At 40.2% G+C, this 19,516-nt stretch overlaps 3 protein-coding genes across 3 annotated transcripts; 2 read left to right on the plus strand and 1 right to left on the minus strand.

Moving 5' to 3' along the window:
• Positions 1-147: 147 nt before the first annotated feature.
• On the plus strand, positions 148-1,191 carry LOC120422028 (uncharacterized). Its single transcript, XM_039585352.2, has 2 exons — positions 148-614; positions 674-1,191. Exons 1-2 carry the CDS (start codon positions 554-556, stop codon positions 916-918), a joined length of 306 nt encoding a protein of 101 aa, XP_039441286.1. The 5' UTR covers positions 148-553; the 3' UTR covers positions 919-1,191.
• A 1,531-nt stretch (positions 1,192-2,722) lies between these two features.
• LOC120422018 (flagellar attachment zone protein 1) lies at positions 2,723-16,253 on the plus strand. Its single transcript, XM_039585342.2, has 6 exons — positions 2,723-3,261; positions 13,325-13,828; positions 13,888-14,207; positions 14,267-14,405; positions 15,972-16,079; positions 16,142-16,253. The coding sequence occupies exons 1-6, from the start codon at positions 3,202-3,204 to the stop codon at positions 16,229-16,231; spliced, it is 1,221 nt and encodes a 406-aa protein (XP_039441276.1). The 5' UTR covers positions 2,723-3,201; the 3' UTR covers positions 16,232-16,253.
• Positions 16,254-16,403: 150 nt separating this feature from the next.
• On the minus strand, positions 16,404-17,733 carry LOC120422019 (pre-mRNA-splicing factor ISY1 homolog). Its single transcript, XM_039585343.2, has 3 exons — positions 17,613-17,733; positions 17,516-17,538; positions 16,404-17,455 (listed from the first exon to the last, which is right to left on the minus strand). The coding sequence occupies exons 1-3, from the start codon at positions 17,613-17,615 to the stop codon at positions 16,651-16,653; spliced, it is 831 nt and encodes a 276-aa protein (XP_039441277.1). The 5' UTR covers positions 17,616-17,733; the 3' UTR covers positions 16,404-16,650.
• Between the last annotated feature and the right edge of the window lie 1,783 nt (positions 17,734-19,516).

Here is a 19,516-nt window from a genome sequence, read left to right on the forward strand (position 1 = left end):
TCCTAATTTCCTTATTTCCTAATTTCCATATTTCCAAATTTCCTAATTTCTTAACTTCCTATCTTCCTAACTTCCTAAACTCCTAATTTCCTAGTTCCCTAATTTCCTAATTTCCTGATTTCCTAATTTCCTAAATTCTTAACTTCCTAATTTCCTACACACAAAAAAATATTATGGTAATGACAAAAGTAACTTACTTTTGAATTAATAAGTGGTTAAAATTTGCTACATTAAAAGTTTTTTTCTTGTTTTGAAAATGAAAACTTTTACTGCTACAGTTTTTGAAAATCTCATTGCTAACTTATTTAAAAGTTTTAACTTTTAATTCGACTGTATAATTTCTTTCATTTTGTCGTTCTCGTGAAACCGTGTAATACGTCTAAGTCCAAAATGTAAACAAACGTTTAGGTAATTCCGGTGGTTAGTGAGTGATGGTCCACGACGTCAATCAAAACAGAACGCGTCCGCAGCCAGGACTTGGACGCGGATACCTTCGAAGTAGGATGGTGCGGAACAAGGTTAGGGGATTAGGGGAAAGTTGGTTTTCAAAAGGATGAGGCCAGCTTCCTGCCGGATCTGCAGCGAAGGATGTGTACCCATCACGACCGAAATGGGTAAGAAGGAAGCTTGGGTGTTTGGTGGCGTTTGTGTTTGATTTTGTTAGTTTTTGTAGGACGCCGTTTATGCGGATGTGAATTTGCACGGGTTGTATTCGATAAAGTTAATTTTAACGGTGAGGAGAAGGATTCGACGGAAGAGGGAAACGACGAGAAGCGATCGTTGGTGGTCAGCGCGGATGTTGCACTCGGTGCCGGCGATTTACGACCATCAGCAGCATTATGTGCCGGAAGTGATGACGGAACAGTGTGGGATGTCCTGAGGGTCCGCAGTCCATTTCTCGGTGCGGGACATGTTTGACGAGTATTACATGAACATCCGAAAGAACAGTTTGCACCAGTTCTGGAAGAACCGTCTGTACGAAAGCCGCAGGTCCTGAAGCTGTCGTACTCGGATTACTTCCAGAGGTTGGAGCGAGATCCGACGAACCTGATCAAGAACATCTGCCTGGAATACCGAAGAAGTCACCGGTGAGTATTGAGAATGTGTTTAGTGTCTAGCTAATTTAATTTACTTTCAAACTCTTTCAGCAACTCCCGCCCGCAAACTCTCAACTCGCGACGGCGCAGCTTCGGCCGGGAACTATCGGTTCAGGCGCTTCAATGCCCAACTCCTCCAAGCCTGTCCTGATGATGGCCGGCAACGAGACTACCCTGTTCTCTACATCGCTGTCGCGCTCCAAAATGTAGGCCGCGATGTTAAGCAGCATAAGCAGCAGTTTTAATATTAAAATAAAAATAAAAATAGAAATAAAATCATACCATCACATTTTTCGAAAATAATCACTGTAATGTTAAATGTTATTTATTGTTGCCATAAAAATTTATTTCTTATAATAAAAGTAAAACACTTTTACCGATACAACGATTTTGTTCCAGAAGTGCATGGTAGTATAAAAAACTTTCCAACTTTTAAATTAAAAAGTTTGAACTTTCTACGAATATTCACCAACGCGAACTTTTAATCCAACGAACGATCTTTTTAAATTTAGAGTATTTTTTCTTTGTGTGTAGTTTCCTGATATCCTAATTTCCCAAATTTCCTAACTTCCTCACTTCCTAATATCCTAATTTCCTAATTTAATTTCCTAACTTCCTTACTTCCTAATTTCCTAGTTTCCTAATTTCAAAATTTCCTAATTTCCTAATTTCCTAATTTCCAAATTTCCTAATTTCTTAATTTCCTCGTTAATTTCCTTGTTTCCTTATTTCATAATTTCCTAATTTCTTAATTTTCTTATTTTCTTTATTTTACTAATTTGCTAATATCATAATTTCCAAATTTCCTAATTCCCTGATTTCCTAATTTCCTAATTTTTTTATTTCTTTATTTCATAATTACATATTTTTTTAATTTCCTTATTTCATAATTACATAATTTTTTAATTATAGTTTTTCTAGTTTTAGAATTTAAGAATTTCTAATTTTCTGTTTTTTTAAAAGAAATGTTCAATTATTGATTTCTTAATTTTGTTTATAATTGTTGTTAAAAGTTTTTGAATAAACATTTTTAATCTATTTAATTTTAACTTTTGAATATTTTTAATCTTTTTATTTTTTCCTCGAAAGAACCTCAATCGCGCTCATACCGAACTGTCAACTTTTCTTGGGGGGGTCACGAAAAGAACACGCAACATTTCTTGACCGCGTTCCTTCCGATCAGCATACCGTACTTTAGTTGTTCCAGGGAGTTTCTCAGCCACAACAGCTGCGTATATGTCAGATCGCCTGTTTGACAATCACTGATCACTTAGGGTGAGTGAGATGGAAGATAGGAAAGTGCGGTCAGATTTGAATTCGGGGTGGCACGTCAGTTTGTCGGTGCTAATACACCCTCACCAAAAATCATGATTTGCTGAGTTCAATATCCCACTTTTTCATACGAATTTCTGAGTTCAGGTACTAGAACCAAAAAAATGGTTATATGGGTTGAACTGAAAAATTCGTATGAAAAGTGGGATATAATCAAATCAAATCATGATTTTTGGTTAGGGTGTAGCTTCAAGAGAATCGTCGCTCCCCTCGCTATTGTGTAACAGTTTTCTTTTGAATCCAACCTTGCTGCTGACCCTTGCAACCTTGCCTGTCTACTGTCGACAGCTGTCATTCAACCTTCGAAGAAAAAAAAGGAAAACTTTTTTTCACTTCGGCCAAGTGTTTTTCGTTTTCACTTTTTTGCAACTTCAACAAGGGAGGAAGAAAAATCCTCGGAACCTGGAAGTAGAGGAAAATTTTCACTTCTAAACCGTGCGTGCTGGCCATTCACGGCGCTGTGTTGTGGACAATTGAGTGGATTAGGTGGCGAAGCAAGAAGATTGCCAGAACCGGCTGGCTCCTCCCGCTCCAGAAAAGTGGTTCTCTCCCCTAACGGTGCGAAGAAATTTTAGCTCCGGTGGACAATGCGCGAGACAGCAAAGCAATTCAGCGACGGGCGGAAGTCGTAATCAAATTGAGCAATTGAACTACCAATTCAAAGCCGAGAGGAGAAAGAAAAACAAACAGTTTTAAGCTTGAGGTTGAGCTCGGAATTTGAGCGTCGTCGTCGATTGAAAACGGAACTTTTGGAAGTCATCCCGGTAGAGCGATGGCGGAAGCGACGGAAACTTCGGCGAAATATCAAAAGCTGGCAGCTGAATACTCAAAGGTAAAATAAACAGCCTTTGTTTACTCGTTCACAGCAGAAAAAAAAAATCTGGTTTATTGTGCGGAGAAAGGAAGGCTTTTTGCTCTGCCTTATCAGCGCGAAAAGGGCGTTTTATTTCGTCGTGGCCGGCGTTTTCTTATCAGGCGGCAGCCGGTGTTGTTGAACTGACGACGTCGGTGGTTGTGGGGGCTTTGCAAGTAGGATTACGAACAAGTTGTGTTTGGTTTGCGTGCAAATTTAGTGATAAATTTTATCAAATCTTATAAATTTTTTAAACTGAACATTTCTGGAGTTTGTTTTGAAAAGGCCTTGAGTCAAGGGTATAAAAAAACACCCAAAAAGCAAAAACTGAAAATTTGGTTTATTGGACCTTTAAAAAAAAAAACTCCAGATTTTATGTTTCCTAAAAGACTTTTAGGAAGAGACTTTTTTTTAGCGTTTGTAGTGCTAGATTCACTCTTTCAAATGCAACCTGGCGCTTAAAATTTGGCTTGTGCCTTTTCGAGATATTTGAATTTCAAATTTGCATCTTTTTTACCTTAAAATGGCTGTAACTTTTGACCCTTAAATCCAAATTGACTTGTCAAAAAAATTGTCTTCGACAAAGTTGCTTGGATTGGCAAGCCCAACAACTTTCTGGAAGACAAAAAAATTTCCAAAAATATTCCTGAAAAGTTAGATTTTCAAAATCACCCTAATCGTGAACCAACCTAATTTTCAACCAAACCAAAAGTGAAGAACCCAAAACTCTAAAACTTCACCATTTTTCGGAAAATCAATTTTCCACTTTATTATGCGATCTGGGCGGGTGTACCCCATTTGGCATAATGGACATTTGGCATAATGGACATTTGGCATAACTCGTTCAAAAACCATCAAGGACGTTTGGCATAATGGACATTTGGCATAATGGACGTTTGGCATAATTATTGCTAGCTTTTTTTGTTTTGTTAAATTAGTATTTATTTTTTGTAAAGAATAATAATTTATAGCTTATTTTTCCTATTTTCTAAACAGATAATTTTACTTTAAAAGATGATTTTTTTTTAAGAAATCAAGTATCTATTTTCTTTCAATAGATCGTGGTGATTATTGCATTCGATCGTAATATTGCGATCGTAATTTCTCGACTCACGATCGAGATTTCTCGATAGTAAGATTACGACTTACCATCGATGAATCTCGATCTACCATCGACAAATCTCGATCTACCATCGACAAATTACGATCGTAATCTTACTGTTGAGAAATCTCGAGAAAAAAAAATATAAAAATTGAAATTACAAGCCTAGGTTTCAACATTTTGATGAAAAAAGTGTTTTAAAATGCATTTTACAGGCGTACAGTGGCTTTCCAAGTTTTGAAAATATTGAGGTATTGACGGATTTTTTTTTTAGAAAAAAAAAGCTTTTCATGGGACTTTACATTGGTATTTCATTAAAATTTAAAATGTTTTCAAACGAGTTCAAACATGCTAAATATGATTATTAAAATTTTGAAGTTTTTCGAAAAAGTATTTTTTCTCTTAGCAGAGTGTAGTTAAAATGCGACTGTTCAGTTTGAATGTTCAGTCCAGAATGTATTTCGTTTCCCAAATAGTTAAAAGGTAACTTCGATTGTCTTCAATCTTCAAATATTCCAGGCTTCTTCGATTCGGTATTTCTTCACTCCTCCTCGAACTCGAAGAATCCTAGTCCCAACGCAGCTCTCAGCTTCTCCAGCTTCACGCGGGTTAATGGTTTCGTCAGCGCATCAGCCACCATCGAATCCGTGGGACAGTACCGTACACAAATCGTTCCATTGGCATTCAGGTCTCGAACGTAGTTGTATCTGGTGTCGATGTGTTTGGTTCGTCTGTTCTCACCTTCCTTGTGTAGTATGCTGATACAGCTTTGATTATCTTCGTTAATGAGAACCGGAAGCTTGACCTCCTCTCCAACATCAGCCATCAGCTTCAGCAACCACTGCAGTTCCTTGCACGCCTCCGCAAGTGCCACGTATTCCGCTTCCGTTGATGACAGCGTGACACACTGCTGCTTCCGTGACGTCCAGCTGATAGTTCCAGTCCCCAACTGGAAGATGAAGCCTGAGTTGGATTTCCTGTCCGACTTGTCGCCAGCCCAGTCAGCATCTGCAAAGCCGATCAGATTTCCATCTCCACCAAGCTTCAAGTTCATCTCCGTGGTTGTGATCAGGTACCGCAGAGTTCTTTTGGCCTCAGTCCAGTCAGCTTCTGTTGGGTTGCTTACTTTACGACCGAGTATGGAAGTCGTGATCGCGATGTCCGGCCTGGTACATACTGCAACATAGAGCAAAGCACCTACGAGACTATGGTACTTATCGTTGTTCTTCATCGGTTTCTCCTCCTTTTGCGACATGTTCGGGTACCCAGGATCCATCGGAATTGCAGACGGTTTTGCATTCTGTTGACCAAAACGTTCAGCGATCTTTTTGATGTAGCAGGACTGGTTCAACATAAATGTTCCATCCTTGTTGCGTTCGACCTGTAGTCCCAGGTAGTGCTTCACGTCACCGAGGCAGGTCACTTTGAAATTCTCCGATAGATGCTTCCGAACACGCTCGTACTCATCCTCTCCTTTGGTGACGACCAGCATATCATCGACGTAGAGCAGGACAAACGACCGATCTCCACCATCGTCTCGCACAAAAAGGCATGCATCGGCTACTGCCGACTTGTAACCGAGTGTCTGCAACACCTCGGTAATTTTCTTGTTCCAGATCCTACCTGCCTGTTTCAGTCCATACAGGCTCCTCCTCAAGCGGCACACATCCTCAGGATTCCCGTTCTCGTAGCCCTTCGGTTGACGCATATATATGATCTCGTCTAGTTCTCCGTATAGGTATGCCGTCTTGATGTCGATCTGCTTAACGTCCATCTTCCTACGTGCAGCCACAGTCAGGAGAGTTCGAAGCGTCGTCTGCTTTGCCACGGGAGCGAATACCTCGTCGTAGTCAGTTCCAAACTTCTGACTGAATCCTTGCGCCACAAGTCTTGCCTTGTAGCGTGCCACGTTGCCATGTTCGTCGAACTTCTTCTTGAAGATCCATTTGCATCCAATCGGTTTGCGGTCCGGAGGCCTGGCCACAATTTCCCAAGTACGGTTTTCTTGAATCGAAGCAAACTCCTCCTCCATTGCACGAATCCACAGATCTCGATCAGAGCGTCGAAGCACCTCCTCGTATGTGGTTGGGTCATCCAGTTCCGCGACGTTGTTGGAAGGCTGAGGGAAAACAACACGGCCAGAATTCGTATTGTAACACTCAAAATCTTGGTACTTGCCTGGGACATGGCGCTCCCGACCGCTGCGCCTCGACTCTTGCTGCTCAACAGCTGGTCTGTTTAGTTGCGGTGGGAGCGCAACTTCGATGTGGTCCACCAAGGCTTCAACAGGTGCCGCCAGTGGAGCGTTCTCATCTAGAACTTCCACATCGTCACGCACGAACTCCATCCGTGCAATTGGTTCCTCTGTGACTTCGATTGGTCCAAACTGCAGTTCCATGAACTCAACCGGTTTTTTCACGAGTTCGCAGGTCCCGTTCGATCTCGGTGCGCCCTCGCCGACAACGATGACATCTCGGCTGATCAAGAAATCGTTCGTCTCTCGATCGTACACTCGATACCCCTTTGTGTCCTCACAGTATCCGACGAAAATTCCCTTGCGTGATTTTGGATCGAACTTGTGGCGTCTCACCTTAGGGATGTGGACCATGACACTAGAGCCAAATACCTTCAAATGCTTCAGATTCGGCTTTCTTCCAGACCATGCTTCTTCCGGAACAATCTTTCCAAGTGCTCGTGTAGGACATCGATTCATCAGATAAGCTGCAGTCGAGATTGCCTCCGCCCAGAACTCCTTGCCCAGCTTGGCCTCGTTCAACATGCACCGAGCCTTCTCAACCGCCGAACGATTGAACCGCTCCGACGCTCCGTTCTGCTCCGGAGTGTATGGGCACGTAGTTTGATGCCGAATCCCAAACTGCTCCAGCACCTTACGGAAGTCTGCGTTTACGTACTCCCTTCCGTTGTCCGTACGCAAGATACGCAACTTCTTACCCGTTTGCCGCTCAGACAATGCCTTGAATTTCTTGAACGCATCTAACGCCTGGCTTTTCCTTTCCAGGAAGTAGACTTTGACCCTCCGGCTAGCGTCATCCAAGAACGTCATGAAGTAACGGCTTCCTCCAAGCGAAGACACTTCCATCGGTCCACACAAGTCAGAATGAACCAGCTCCAGTAGTTCGGTGGCCCTTGAACTGCTACACGAAAAAGGTTGTCGAGTTTGTTTGCCTTCCAGACACGGGACACAATCTGGCAGCTCGCCGTCCTGGAACTCGATTCCGTCAGCCATTTTCTTCAGTTTCCGCAGGCTTCCCACGTTCAAATGGCCAAGTCGTTTGTGCCACAGCTCCATCTTGCTCACCAGCAACGATTTCTCCGGTCTGTCCAACCGGTACAGCCCACCGTCTTCGACTCCAGTGACCACCAGCTCACCGTCCGTCGACCAGACTTCGCACTTGTCCGCCGTGAACACCATTTTGTTCCCTCTTTTACAAATTGCGCTTACCGACAACAGATTTGTTGCAAGTTCCGGGATCTTCAGAACTTCGTCAACATTGACCTCACCTTCGCTTGTATTCAGTAGAACCGACCCTTTCGCTACGGTCATCATACTGCTGCTGTTCGCTGTTCCAACTCCATGGTTCATCGGCACCTCATTCGAAAAATTTTGGTCCGACCGTGCCATATGACTAGTTGCACCCGAGTCAAAGTACCACTCCTTCGTCATCACGTCACCCATGGCAAAAATACAGCACAGCCCTTTCTGCTTCCGTCCTTTCTGGATCACGTTCTCTGGACACTTGTTAGCGAAGTGTCCCACCTTGTTGCACTTAAAGCAAGCTTTTGGTCCTTTCGATTTCCTGGTATCGTCCTTGGCCCGGAAATTCCTCGACGAGCTGTAGAAAGCTCCGTCCTCGTTCGAGCATCTCGGACCCCGTTCGACCTTCACGTCCTGAAGGATTTTCGCCTTGACAGCATCCGCCGACATCGCCTTCCCGGACGCCTCGAGTCCCATGATCATTGGCTCGTAATGCTCCGGCAGCCCCATCAGCAGGATACCAGCCAGCCAAGAATCGTCAACCTTGAATCCGATCGCCGCCAAACGTTGACTCGCCGACATCACTTCATCGACGTAGGCCTCGACGCTGGCACAGTTGACCAGTCTCACGGATGTGAACTGTCGCAGCAGACCGATTCTTCGGGTTGAACCGTTATCTTGAAAAGCGTTCTCAAGATTCTCCCATGCCTTTGCGGCGGTGCCCGCATCCACCACATGACTGTAGTTGTAGGTCTCAAGACTGAGGCAGATTGCTGACAACGCACGCAAAGACATATCTTCATCTACAACTTGACCTTCCCGCGGCTTGACCGCGGACCAGGTTCCCTCACGAATCAGCGACATCTTCATCGCGAACGACCAGGTAGTGTAGTTCTCACGGCCTCGCAACTTCTCAATTGCAGGAAGCGAGATTGAACCACCGTAGTTTCGTCCGCCTCTGCCGGCTTGATTTCCAGCAACACCGTTCTGGTCTTCAAGTTCCCGGTTCGGAGTTCTTCTCAAAGACATCTCTTGAACTTCGTTAAACTTCTTGAAACTTCTTCAATCTCTGGGTTAGGGCAGGCCCATAACCTCTTAGCAAAGTGTAGTTAAAATGCGACTGTTCAGTTTGAATGTTCAGTCCAGAATGTATTTCGTTTCCCAAATAGTTAAAAGGTAACTTCGATTGTCTTCAATCTTCAAATATTCCAGGCTTCTTCGATTCGGTATTTCTTCATTTTCCCCCCCTGATTATTCAGGCCAACTTTGAAGGGAGGGGGGGGGGGGTTGGGGGGGGTTTGACATAAACTTTGAAAAATATTTGCAACGGCCTAAATTTAAAAAAAAAGAAATTTTTAAAATTTTTAATATTTTTAATTTTTTTAAAAATTTTGAAATTTCTGAAATTTTTGAAAGTTTAAAAAAATAATTATTTTAGAAATTTTTTTATTTTAAAATTTTTAATTTTTTTGAAATTTTAAAAGTTTTAGAAATTTTTAAAAATTTAAAAAGTTTTGATTTTAGTTTTTTTTTGAAATTTTGAAATAACTTGAATTTTTTAAAACACATATCGAGATTTTCTCGATCGTCAGTCGTAATTTGTCAATGGTAGATCGAGAAATTACGATCGAATGATCTCAATCTACTATCGACAAATTACGACTTACCATCGACAAATTACGATGGCGAAATCTCGATCGTGAGCCGAGAAATTACGATCGTAGTATTACGATCGAATGCAATAATCACCACGGATGTATTTTTCCCCTTTTTGGAATATTTCTTAATAAAGCTTTAAAATGCATTTTTTCATAAATTTATTCAAATTTTTTTAAGAGGGTGTCATATAATATTAAGATTTTTCTCCTTTTGAAATACTTTGCAGCTAATTTTTTGTATTAAATTTTTCCTTCTTTTATTTTAAATTCAACTAACAAAGAGATGTAAGTTTTGCCAGTCTTTAAATATTTTGCAATAAAGATTTTATACTATTTTCCCTTTTCCCTCCTTTTTTGAATTCAACCTGAAGAATGTATTTTGCTCTTCTTAAAAGAAATGCAATTAATATTTTTAAAGCAATATTCTCTTCTTTTATTTTAAAACTAAAAGAAGGTAAAATCTCTCAAAAGATGTGCAGTTTTTGTTTTTTTTTCAATATTTTGCAATTATTGTTTTTTATGCAATTTTCCCTTCTTTAATATTCAACCTTAATAAGGGATGTACATTTTTCTTTCTTTAAATATTTGGCAAATGAGTTGTTATGAAATTTTCCCTTCTTTTATTTTAAATTCAACTTTTAGAAGGGAAAATCTCTAAAAATAATACTTTTTGAATATTTGACAATTGAGTTTGTTTATGAAATTTTCCCTTCTTTTATATAAAATTCAACTTATAGAAGGAAAAGTCTCTTTAAAGATTCACATTTTGCCACTCTTCAAATGTTTGACAATCGCATTATTTTTATGTTTTTCACCTACCTCTATTCAAAAAATCAATTTAATTAGCATTTTTTTTTTTTTGAACAATTGCGCCTTCTTTAAGATTAGTTTTAAATAAATAAAAGAAGGAAAAATTGCATAAATAACTTTATTGCAAAAAAAGCAACCGAGAAAAAATGTGCAAAAATGATAGAAATTCTTAAAGAGAACATCTATAAGAGAATTTCCCTTCTTAAGTTGTATATAAAAAATATGGGAAAATTTCATAAAAAACTAAATTGCAAAATATTTAAAGAAAAGTAAAATCGAAATCTGCAAAACAATTAATTTCATTAATTAATTAAAACAGTAAATCTTCAACATGTCATACTTTGACATCTGACTACTCTTGTGTCTTTAAAGGTCCCTGGCTCAATTCCCGTAGACAACACTTTTTGTTTTGAAGGATGAACTTTTTCTTGAAATGGACTCGAGGGCATAATTCTCTCGGTCATCTAGAACTGTGTTCTCTGTATCTGTAAATCTTACCGCTACTCTCGTGTCGGACGAGTGCTGCCCAGTTCTGGGTGTTCTTTAGATTGAATTCGAAAAAAGGAAGGGAAAAATGTGGATTATTTAGAGATTTTTCCTTCTTCAAGTTAAATTATGATCAAAAGAAGGGAAAATTGCATTAAAGCAGCTCAATTGTCGAAGATTTGAAGAGGTTTTTTCATCTTTAAGTTGAATTTCATATAAAAGAAGGGAAAATTTTATTCAAAAAATATTATTGCTAATTATATTGAAAGGGGAAAATGTAAAGCTAACAAGAGATATTTCCTTCTTTAAACTAAATTTTCAATAAAAATATCAAAATTTCATTAAAAGATTTATTGTGAATTATTCAAAAAGGAAACAATTTACTATTGGGGAAAAAATATAGAGATAATTTCTTAAAGTTATATAAAAAAGGTAAATAAACAATACATTTTCATTCGTGAAAATGAGAAATACTTATAAAATAAAACAAAAAAAATCTAGTAATAATTATGCCCAACGTCCATTATACCAAACGTCCTAGATGGTTTTTGAACGAGTTATGCCAAACGTCCATTATGCCAAATGTCCATTATGCCAAACGTCCCTGATGTCTTGGACCAATTATGCCAAACGTCCATTATGCCAAACGTCCTTCTTGAAAACCCGTTATGCCAAATGTCCATTATGCCAATTGCCAAATTGCAGGAAAATCAGCATTATTTAAATCAAGGGACCTATCACGTTTTTTAACCGAACAAGCAAAAACACAACAAAAACTATCAGGTTATTATAAACAACAGTTTTAAAATGTTTGTGATTGTTATGAATATCGTTTTTGGCCAACATTATTTTAAATTGATTCTGACCTTGTTCCTGCATGGTCTTGTTGCTCGATTGGAACCCTGAGAGTAACATTTCGCCACTCCATATAGGCTCTCTAGTAGGGGCAGGGGGGGCAGAATGGACCGCCTTAGGGAAATGCACCAAAAACCATAGAAAAACATAAAAATTTATGAATCCAGTGTAGTAGGCTTATGCTTTGGGATGTTCCCTTCAATGTTGTATACTTGGTTGATGAAATTTTTTTAATTAAAACTATTTTTGAGCCACTTTAAAAAAAAAGTTTTTTCGACTAACTTTCCAGGGTGCGGGGCAGAATGGACCACCCTGCGGGGCAGAATGGGCCACCTTAGAAAACAAGCCATTTCTTCTAATACAACGTTGAAGGGTGATAAGAAATTACTTGAGGGACCTTTCCATTATAGTTTCCAGGAAATTTGATCACTTTTATAAAAATAGTAACTTAAAAAAACAAAGATTTTTGAAAATAGTGTAAATATGTCGAAAAAATACACTATTTTTACAACTAAGCGTCGAAACAACTAAAAAATCAACTTTTGTTGCGTTAATCGTGATTTGTGAAGCTACCAGGAGTGAACTAATCCATTTAGCTCAAATTTTTTAACTTTTCATTGTTTTTATAAGGCAGGAGAAGGGTGGTCCATTCTGCCCCCAAGTGGATTTTTATTTAACACTTCCACCACCAAGCCTCTAAATGATTTTAAGGTTCCGTCGTTGTTTGTATACCTTGGTAGTAGCATCTAGTAACGTTATAAGCATTGAGCGAACTTTTTCAAACAATCCAACTTTTCAGAAAGCTTATTTAAAAACCTCTAAATAAACAACATTTGCGAGGTTTTTCAATAAATTTACATTTTTGCTTATAATTCGAAAAATTCAATGAATTCAAACGTCGTTTTCGGTATGGTGATGTTATTTGACGTCCTTTATAAGACCCTTTCCTTACAGTTGGTCTAAATCTATTCTAAAGCCCAAAACCAAGGGTGGCCCGTTCTGCCCCCATGGTCCATTCTGCCCCCCCTGCCCCTAACCACGATACCAAACTCTTTCCTGAATAGACAATCAATCAAATCCTCACGACATACATGCTTCATTTTTTGTGTTTCCAACTCCGGACGTATGATTCAAGTACCTATTGAGGGAATGACTTGACTAGAGTTCAGGGTTATAGAAGGGTTTCTCTTTTAATGCGATTTGTTCGCTTGATGCTTGATACTAATATCTTAGTACACAAATCCGTATTTATCAAATTGCGATACATTGCAGCTGATTGTACCAATTTGGTCTGGTTTGTGGCCGACGTCTTCGCGTATCATGTTGTGTATCTGCTTTCGGTTAACAATTATCAGCCCTTCCAGAGAAAAGGCCCGTCGGCCATCACTTGGAGGATTTACTCCTGCAAAACGGTCAATTCTGATATCAAGGCAGGATCTAGACTGCTTTGGTAAGCACTTCACCGCTGTTGTCGTTGTTGTGCATCCAGACTGTTTTGGTCAATTTAAGAAGCCTTCCGAGATTTTTGTGTTGATTTCACCGCCGACATTAGGCTCGATTATTAACCGGAGTTCATAGATCGATGATACTGTCTTCCCCGCTGATAACATCTGCTCCGCTTTTTCCACCGCACAGCTCCGCGCCCAGGCCAGCGTCCTCAAGAAGGCCGTCCTGGAGGAGCAAAACAAGAGCTCCTCGCTGCGGGAAAACCTTCGCGTCAAGGAAGCCACCCTGCGCAAAACCGAACAGGAGGTCGACAGTCTGGGCTTCCGGAACAAACAGCTCGAACGGACGGTGGCCAAACTGCAGGAGGATCTGGAGCTGGAATTCAAGCGGGCCTCCGCGAAGGGTGGTGCCAAGTCAAAGTCTTCGACGGGAGCGGGAGCGGCGGATCCTTCCGGCGTCGATGCCCAGCTGTTGACCGAGGAGCTGCAGAAGAAGATCCTGGAGAATGCTCAGCTGGTTACGCAACTTGACGACAGAGGAGCCGAGGTTGGTCAGTGCCAGCTGCGGCTGGACGGGCTGAACCGGGAACTACAGCACCAGGCCTCGCTAGAGCAGAAGCTACGCAAAGAGATGGAGGCGCTTGCGCTGAGAAACACGGAACTGGAGGCCAAGATTAGCGAGGCTGCCAGCACGGTGGGTTGGAGACGGGTTTTCAGCTAAGTTTGTAGTTACAAACAACTTTCCTTCGACAGATTGGCAGCGAGGACGGGCTGAGCGTGACGGCCGACATGGAGAACCACTACAACAATCACTTTAGCAGCAATTCCAGCCAGGCCGGCGCCGTTGGTGGCAGTAGCAACAACAACAACAATAACAACCACAACAACAACGCCAGCTCCGGAACGAACAACAACTGTGATGATAGGATAGTGTTCCTGGAGAAGGAACTGAGCCACTGGCGGGCGCAGTACGAGCTGCTCAAGGTCGAGAGTGCCAGTCACCGTGAGTTGGGAGTGGCCGCGTCCGCAAGTGGTGTGGTGAGGGGCGAAGAAGTGTCCCAAGAGTGTGAAAAGTGAGGATCTGGATTGGTTATTGGTCGAATGTTTTATGACACTCTTCGGTTTCTTCCAGGAACTCCGAGGACAATCAAACCCAAAGTGAGTTTGAATCGCGGGAGGAAAAGCTGACGCAGCGGTTCACCAAGAGTATAGGGGATCTCTTTCATGACAAGTGCCGGGCCGAGTCGAAGCTGGCATCGCATTTACTAGAGGTGAGTTGTACCACAGGTTAGAAACGGCTGAGTAAAAGTCATCTAAGAGCCCTCAGGGATGTTCCGATGCATGGAAAAAAAAGCGTTGACAAAAATAGTAATTGAAAGAAGTTTACCTCTTGAACTTGTAGTTCTATGCAACTCAACATTTTATTAAAAAAAAAAAATCAAGCATGTACCATTTATAAAGTAACTAAAAATTAATTCTGCTTAGGTAGAAACTACACATTAGAAACAATTCAACACTTTTACGTTAGGTAAACAATTTTAGAAATAAGAGTTGCAGGTACGTCAATTTTAATTTAAAAAATTGGCAAGCAAAGATTTAATATATAAGGGATCATAAATATATGTTTTAATAGCAGAATATTTGAAATATAAATTTAGAAATTCGGAAATAAAAAAAAATCATAAATAAAAATATAACAAAAAACTAATATTTTCAAGTTAAGAAACTTCATAATAAAATTAAATCAGGTATTAGAGAAATTTTGCAAATATTTATATCAGGAAAATTAAACAAATCAATAAATCACCAATTCAAATCCTAAAAAATCAAATAATTAAAAATTATGTAGTTCAAAATGTTTAAAATTAAAAATAATATTGAAAAATGTAGAAGTTCAGAACTTCAAAAATTCAGAATGTAAATGCAAAGAAATTATAATTTAAACAATAAGTAAAAAAAAAACAAAAAAAAAATCAATAATTTTTAAATTCAGATGTGCAAAAATAGAAGACCTCGTTAAAATTCTCAAAATCCTCTAAATTTAAGAATTTAAGAGTTAAAGAATTTAAGAATTTAAGAATTTAAGAATTTAAGAATTTAAGAATTCAAGTATTTATGAATTTAAGAATTTAAGGATTTAAGAATTTAAGAATTTAAGAATTTAAGAATTAAAGAGTTTAAGAATATAAGAATTTAAAAATTTAAGAATACAAGAATTTAAGAATTGAGGAATTTAACAATTAAAGAATTAAAAAAAAAATACCTTCATAATTGATCTGCAAAATCAGGGGGCAAAAAAAAAAATTTTTCCAAAAAAATTAAAAAAAAAATCATGAAAATAGAAGTCTAATCAACTGAAAACAATCTAAAATGCATTTTTCTGCATTGATAATCATATTTAGCTTGTTTGGGCTTGTTTAAAAATGTTTTGAATTTTTATGAAATTCCAATGTACAGCACCGCAAAAAAAATCGCAAAAAATAAAATTTTCGTCGATATTTAGATATTTTTGGCAACTAATGATGGCTAAACAACTGGACAGGTGTATAATGCATTTTAAAACACTTTTTTCAATAAAATGTTGAAACCATGGCTCGTAATTTCAATTTTTATACTTTTTTATTTATTTAGAGCTTGCAGAAAAGTACGGGAACGCTCCGCTGCCGATTTCGTGCAGAATTGCCAAATTCTGCAGTATGGGAATAGACCTATTGTTTGGGCAATTTGGGTGTCAAAATTCATGGATTTTGATACACGGCCATTGACATTTGGACAGAAATGGCTACCTCTTGGAGTAGTTAGGATATTGAACCCCTATTTTCTGTTCCATTTAACAGTCTCAAAGGCTGCAATCTCATCTGGACATTATGAAGAACCGACTGAAAGAGTGCGAGGACGCCAAGTGTGACGAGGAGCACCGGTACCGGATCATCGAGGATGAACTAGTAAAACATTCCTCCCTCAACCTGCTATAAACAACTCCATAAGTGTTTTGTGTGTGTTTCAGGCCCGCACCCGGCTCAACTACGAGGAGCAAATCAGCGTGCTCACGGAGCAGGTGATAAGTTTGAGCGACCAGCTGGCCAACTGCAAGTGAATCGTTTTAGATTTAAGTTACAGTGGAGGAAGACAAGCCTGCCGTTTGTTGACGCCGTTTTCGAAGCCAGAACGAACAATATTGCAAAGCTTCGAATGCGAAGGAACGTTGCATTCCTTTGAGTGGCGCGGAGAAAGTGGTTAAGGTAGAGAGTATTAAAGGATATTTTTCGTTGTTTTTTTTTGGAGCAGTCTGCAAAGCTGCTTTGTGTGTGTATAAAAATAAGATATAGAAGCCCCTCCTAATATATCAAAAGAAGAAAAAACAAACTTTGTGAATGAAAATATTGAATGACGAATAAGACATTGAGCTACCTATTGTGTTACTAAAAAGAAGATCGAGTTGCGTTTCAATGGCTTTCGGAGCAATCACAAATCCCTGCACAGTTTAGCTTTAAAAAATAACTTGTATTATTTACCCTACATGTCCTCGTCGTCTTCGATGCCGTACTTTTTCATCAGTTCCAGCTTCCGCTTGCGCAGCAGTGCCGCCTCGATGTCCTTCTGGCTCGGAACGGGCACGTGCGCGGTAAATCTCGGCCCGAGCAGTCCCATCGGATCGTCCTTCTGCTGTTCGCTCTGCTTCGCCAACTCATCCGACGCTATCTTCGCGTCCGAACCGTAAATGTCCTCCTCGTCCGGCTCGACCTCCTTCCCTGCCTCCCCACCCGCTCGCTGCTGCTTCCACTCCTCCACCGCCCGTTGAATCGCCTGTCGCTCCGCTTTCTCCTCCAGTGGAAGCAAAATCCCATCGTCATCATCCCGATATCCGTAATAATCCGCGTCAATGTCCTTCATCAGCTCGGCCCGCGTCTTCTTCGGCGGTGGCGGCGGTTCCTGCTCGAACAGCTCCCGCACCCCCGGCAAGTCCTTCGCCGCACCAAAGTACTTGTACCCGCGATTCCCCGGAACTTCCCGCCCCTCGGCGTCGAACATCTTCGGACCATACCGCCGGTAGTGTGGCCCTCCCAAATCGGAAATCTGATTCTCCCAGTGGCGCTTCTCGCGCAGCAACTTGTTAATCTCGTCGTTCAAGTCCCGAATCCGAAATTCGCCCAAACCGGCGTTCTGAATCTGGGCCACCTTCTTGGAAATCTCCCGGATGATTTCCAACCGCCACTTTTCGCACTTTTGCAGATCTTTGCACTCCGAGGCGAGGTACGGCCGCCGTTCGTTCTTGCCCGTTTCGGCCTCCTTGGCAGCTCGCCACCGGGCCAGCGTGGTCCTGGAAAGAAATTCAGATTGAAACCAAAACAAAATCGACATTGTGAAGTGAAATACTCACATCGCCTTCTCCGCGTTTCGCGCCTGTTGATGGGAGAGAAATTTAAGGAATACATTAGTGAATTAGTATATAAATGATAATCTTTACAAAAACATACCATTTCTCCTCAAAAACTGCTACTTTTACTCAAATAATTTGAAATTAACACTAAAAACTTGCAGAAAACGTTGTTCCGATGACGACATGAGACGCTAACGACGACGTTTGTAAACATTGGTTGAGAACTCGAATTTTGAGAACTGTCAAATTTTGTTTTTTCTCCGTCAGCAGGGGTGTGCTCGATGCTTTTCATTTTGTTAAGGTGAAACGGGACGCCAGTTCTTGAAATACTTCTGTTCAACTTAAATTCTCGACTTTTTTTTGAATAGGTCCTATAAACATATGAAAGACAATAGCTTATACGACCTTGTCAAAAAAAAACTCTGGAATTAATTTCTGAACTCAACAGTTTGCTTGCCATCGACCAATTTAGTGTCTGCAAAAAAACAGAAGTTACGGCATTTGCCTTAAGGCTCTGGGAGGCATCATTCCAGATCGGTCGTTTGACCACAGAGTAACACAGAGTGAGCAGTCCGAAGAAATGTCATTTTATTTTTTGGCTCCATAAGGTTTGCTGGTAGCAGGCATGCGATGTACCTGCGATGTACCACAAAATGGAACCAAACATCAAATGGCAGTAGTGACTCTGTCTTACTCTGTGGTTTGACGGCCATGTTTGAAATTTCAAGGATCCAGCAGGATTCTAACAGAGCTGGATGCTTGGCTGGATGTAACAAAATGGTCGAATTTTGCGGGCATTTTAGGGCATGATCCCCGAGGCATGCCACTTATATGAAACGCCAAAACACGCGACTTCCGAAAGGCTAACAGCGTTTAAGCAAAAAAGTTCCACCATTCTAGTAGGATTCTGGCAGAACCAGCTCTGCTAGAATAATGTGTAACTGGAATACTGATGCGCTTTTGAGATTCTCTCATTAACTCCTTGAGAGTTTCTTGTCGCACGTGCATTTTGGGCAAAATTAAGTTAAGACTGCCATTTTGTTCAGCTCACAATGCCTCACATTATCCCCAAAATTCGATTTCATTCCTGAGATGTTCAATAAAAACACAAAAGCATTGTTGTCACTCTCCACATCTAGACACACCCTGAAAATTGGTGTAAGTGTGACAACTGGTCGAAGGGATTTCAGGTCAGAACGCGTTTGACCTAGCGTTTGACACACGTACATGCCTGCCTACCATGAACATTTTATAATTATAACTTTGGACCCCGGCAACAAAACTTCGGGACAATGCACTGAATGGTAAACCAAACAAAATGTGTTTGTTATTGTTTACATTGCGTGCTCTCGTTTTTGTTTATTCAAGGTCCGCTTTTTTCGGAACGTCAAAAAGCGACGTGCGACAAGATAGCACGACAACGTCGAAATAAACCAAATATTCAATCTTTGCTTTTTGGGTGTTTTTGAATCCGACTTGAGTCAGGGGTGTTCAAAAACACCCAAAAAGCACAAAATTAAAATTTTGTTTGCTATTTCGAAGGTTATTATGTAACTTTTTTTTTCAGTAGATTTACTCGATTCTCTGAGCATACGCAAACCCAACTTTGAATTAATATTGTACGTTTCTCTCAAAAGTACACGCCACGTGGCATTTCTTTCTGTGCCGTAGACATTGTTGCCAGCAATTTTCTGCACTTTTGGTGCAATAAAAAACATACCTGGCAACAATGCCAGGCGATTCGAAGAAGAAGATCAACAAAAACAAAATGCGCAGTCACACCAATTTTTTTGTTGCTGAAATTCAGTAAAGTTTTACTGAATTTTCATCTACTGTAATTTCAGTAAACGAGTCAGTAATTTAAATTTTACTGAATTCTCAGTTAACTGATATTTGTCACTTTGACAGATGATTTGCTGAAATTTACAGAAACAACTGTAATTTCAGCAAAAGAAACGTCAAATTATTTTGCTGAAAATTCAGTAATTTTCTTGTAGCAGT

This window comes from Culex pipiens, chromosome 1, assembly GCF_016801865.2.
Source record: "Culex pipiens pallens isolate TS chromosome 1, TS_CPP_V2, whole genome shotgun sequence".
In the NCBI taxonomy this organism is placed as follows: Eukaryota; Metazoa; Arthropoda; class Insecta; order Diptera; family Culicidae; genus Culex; species Culex pipiens.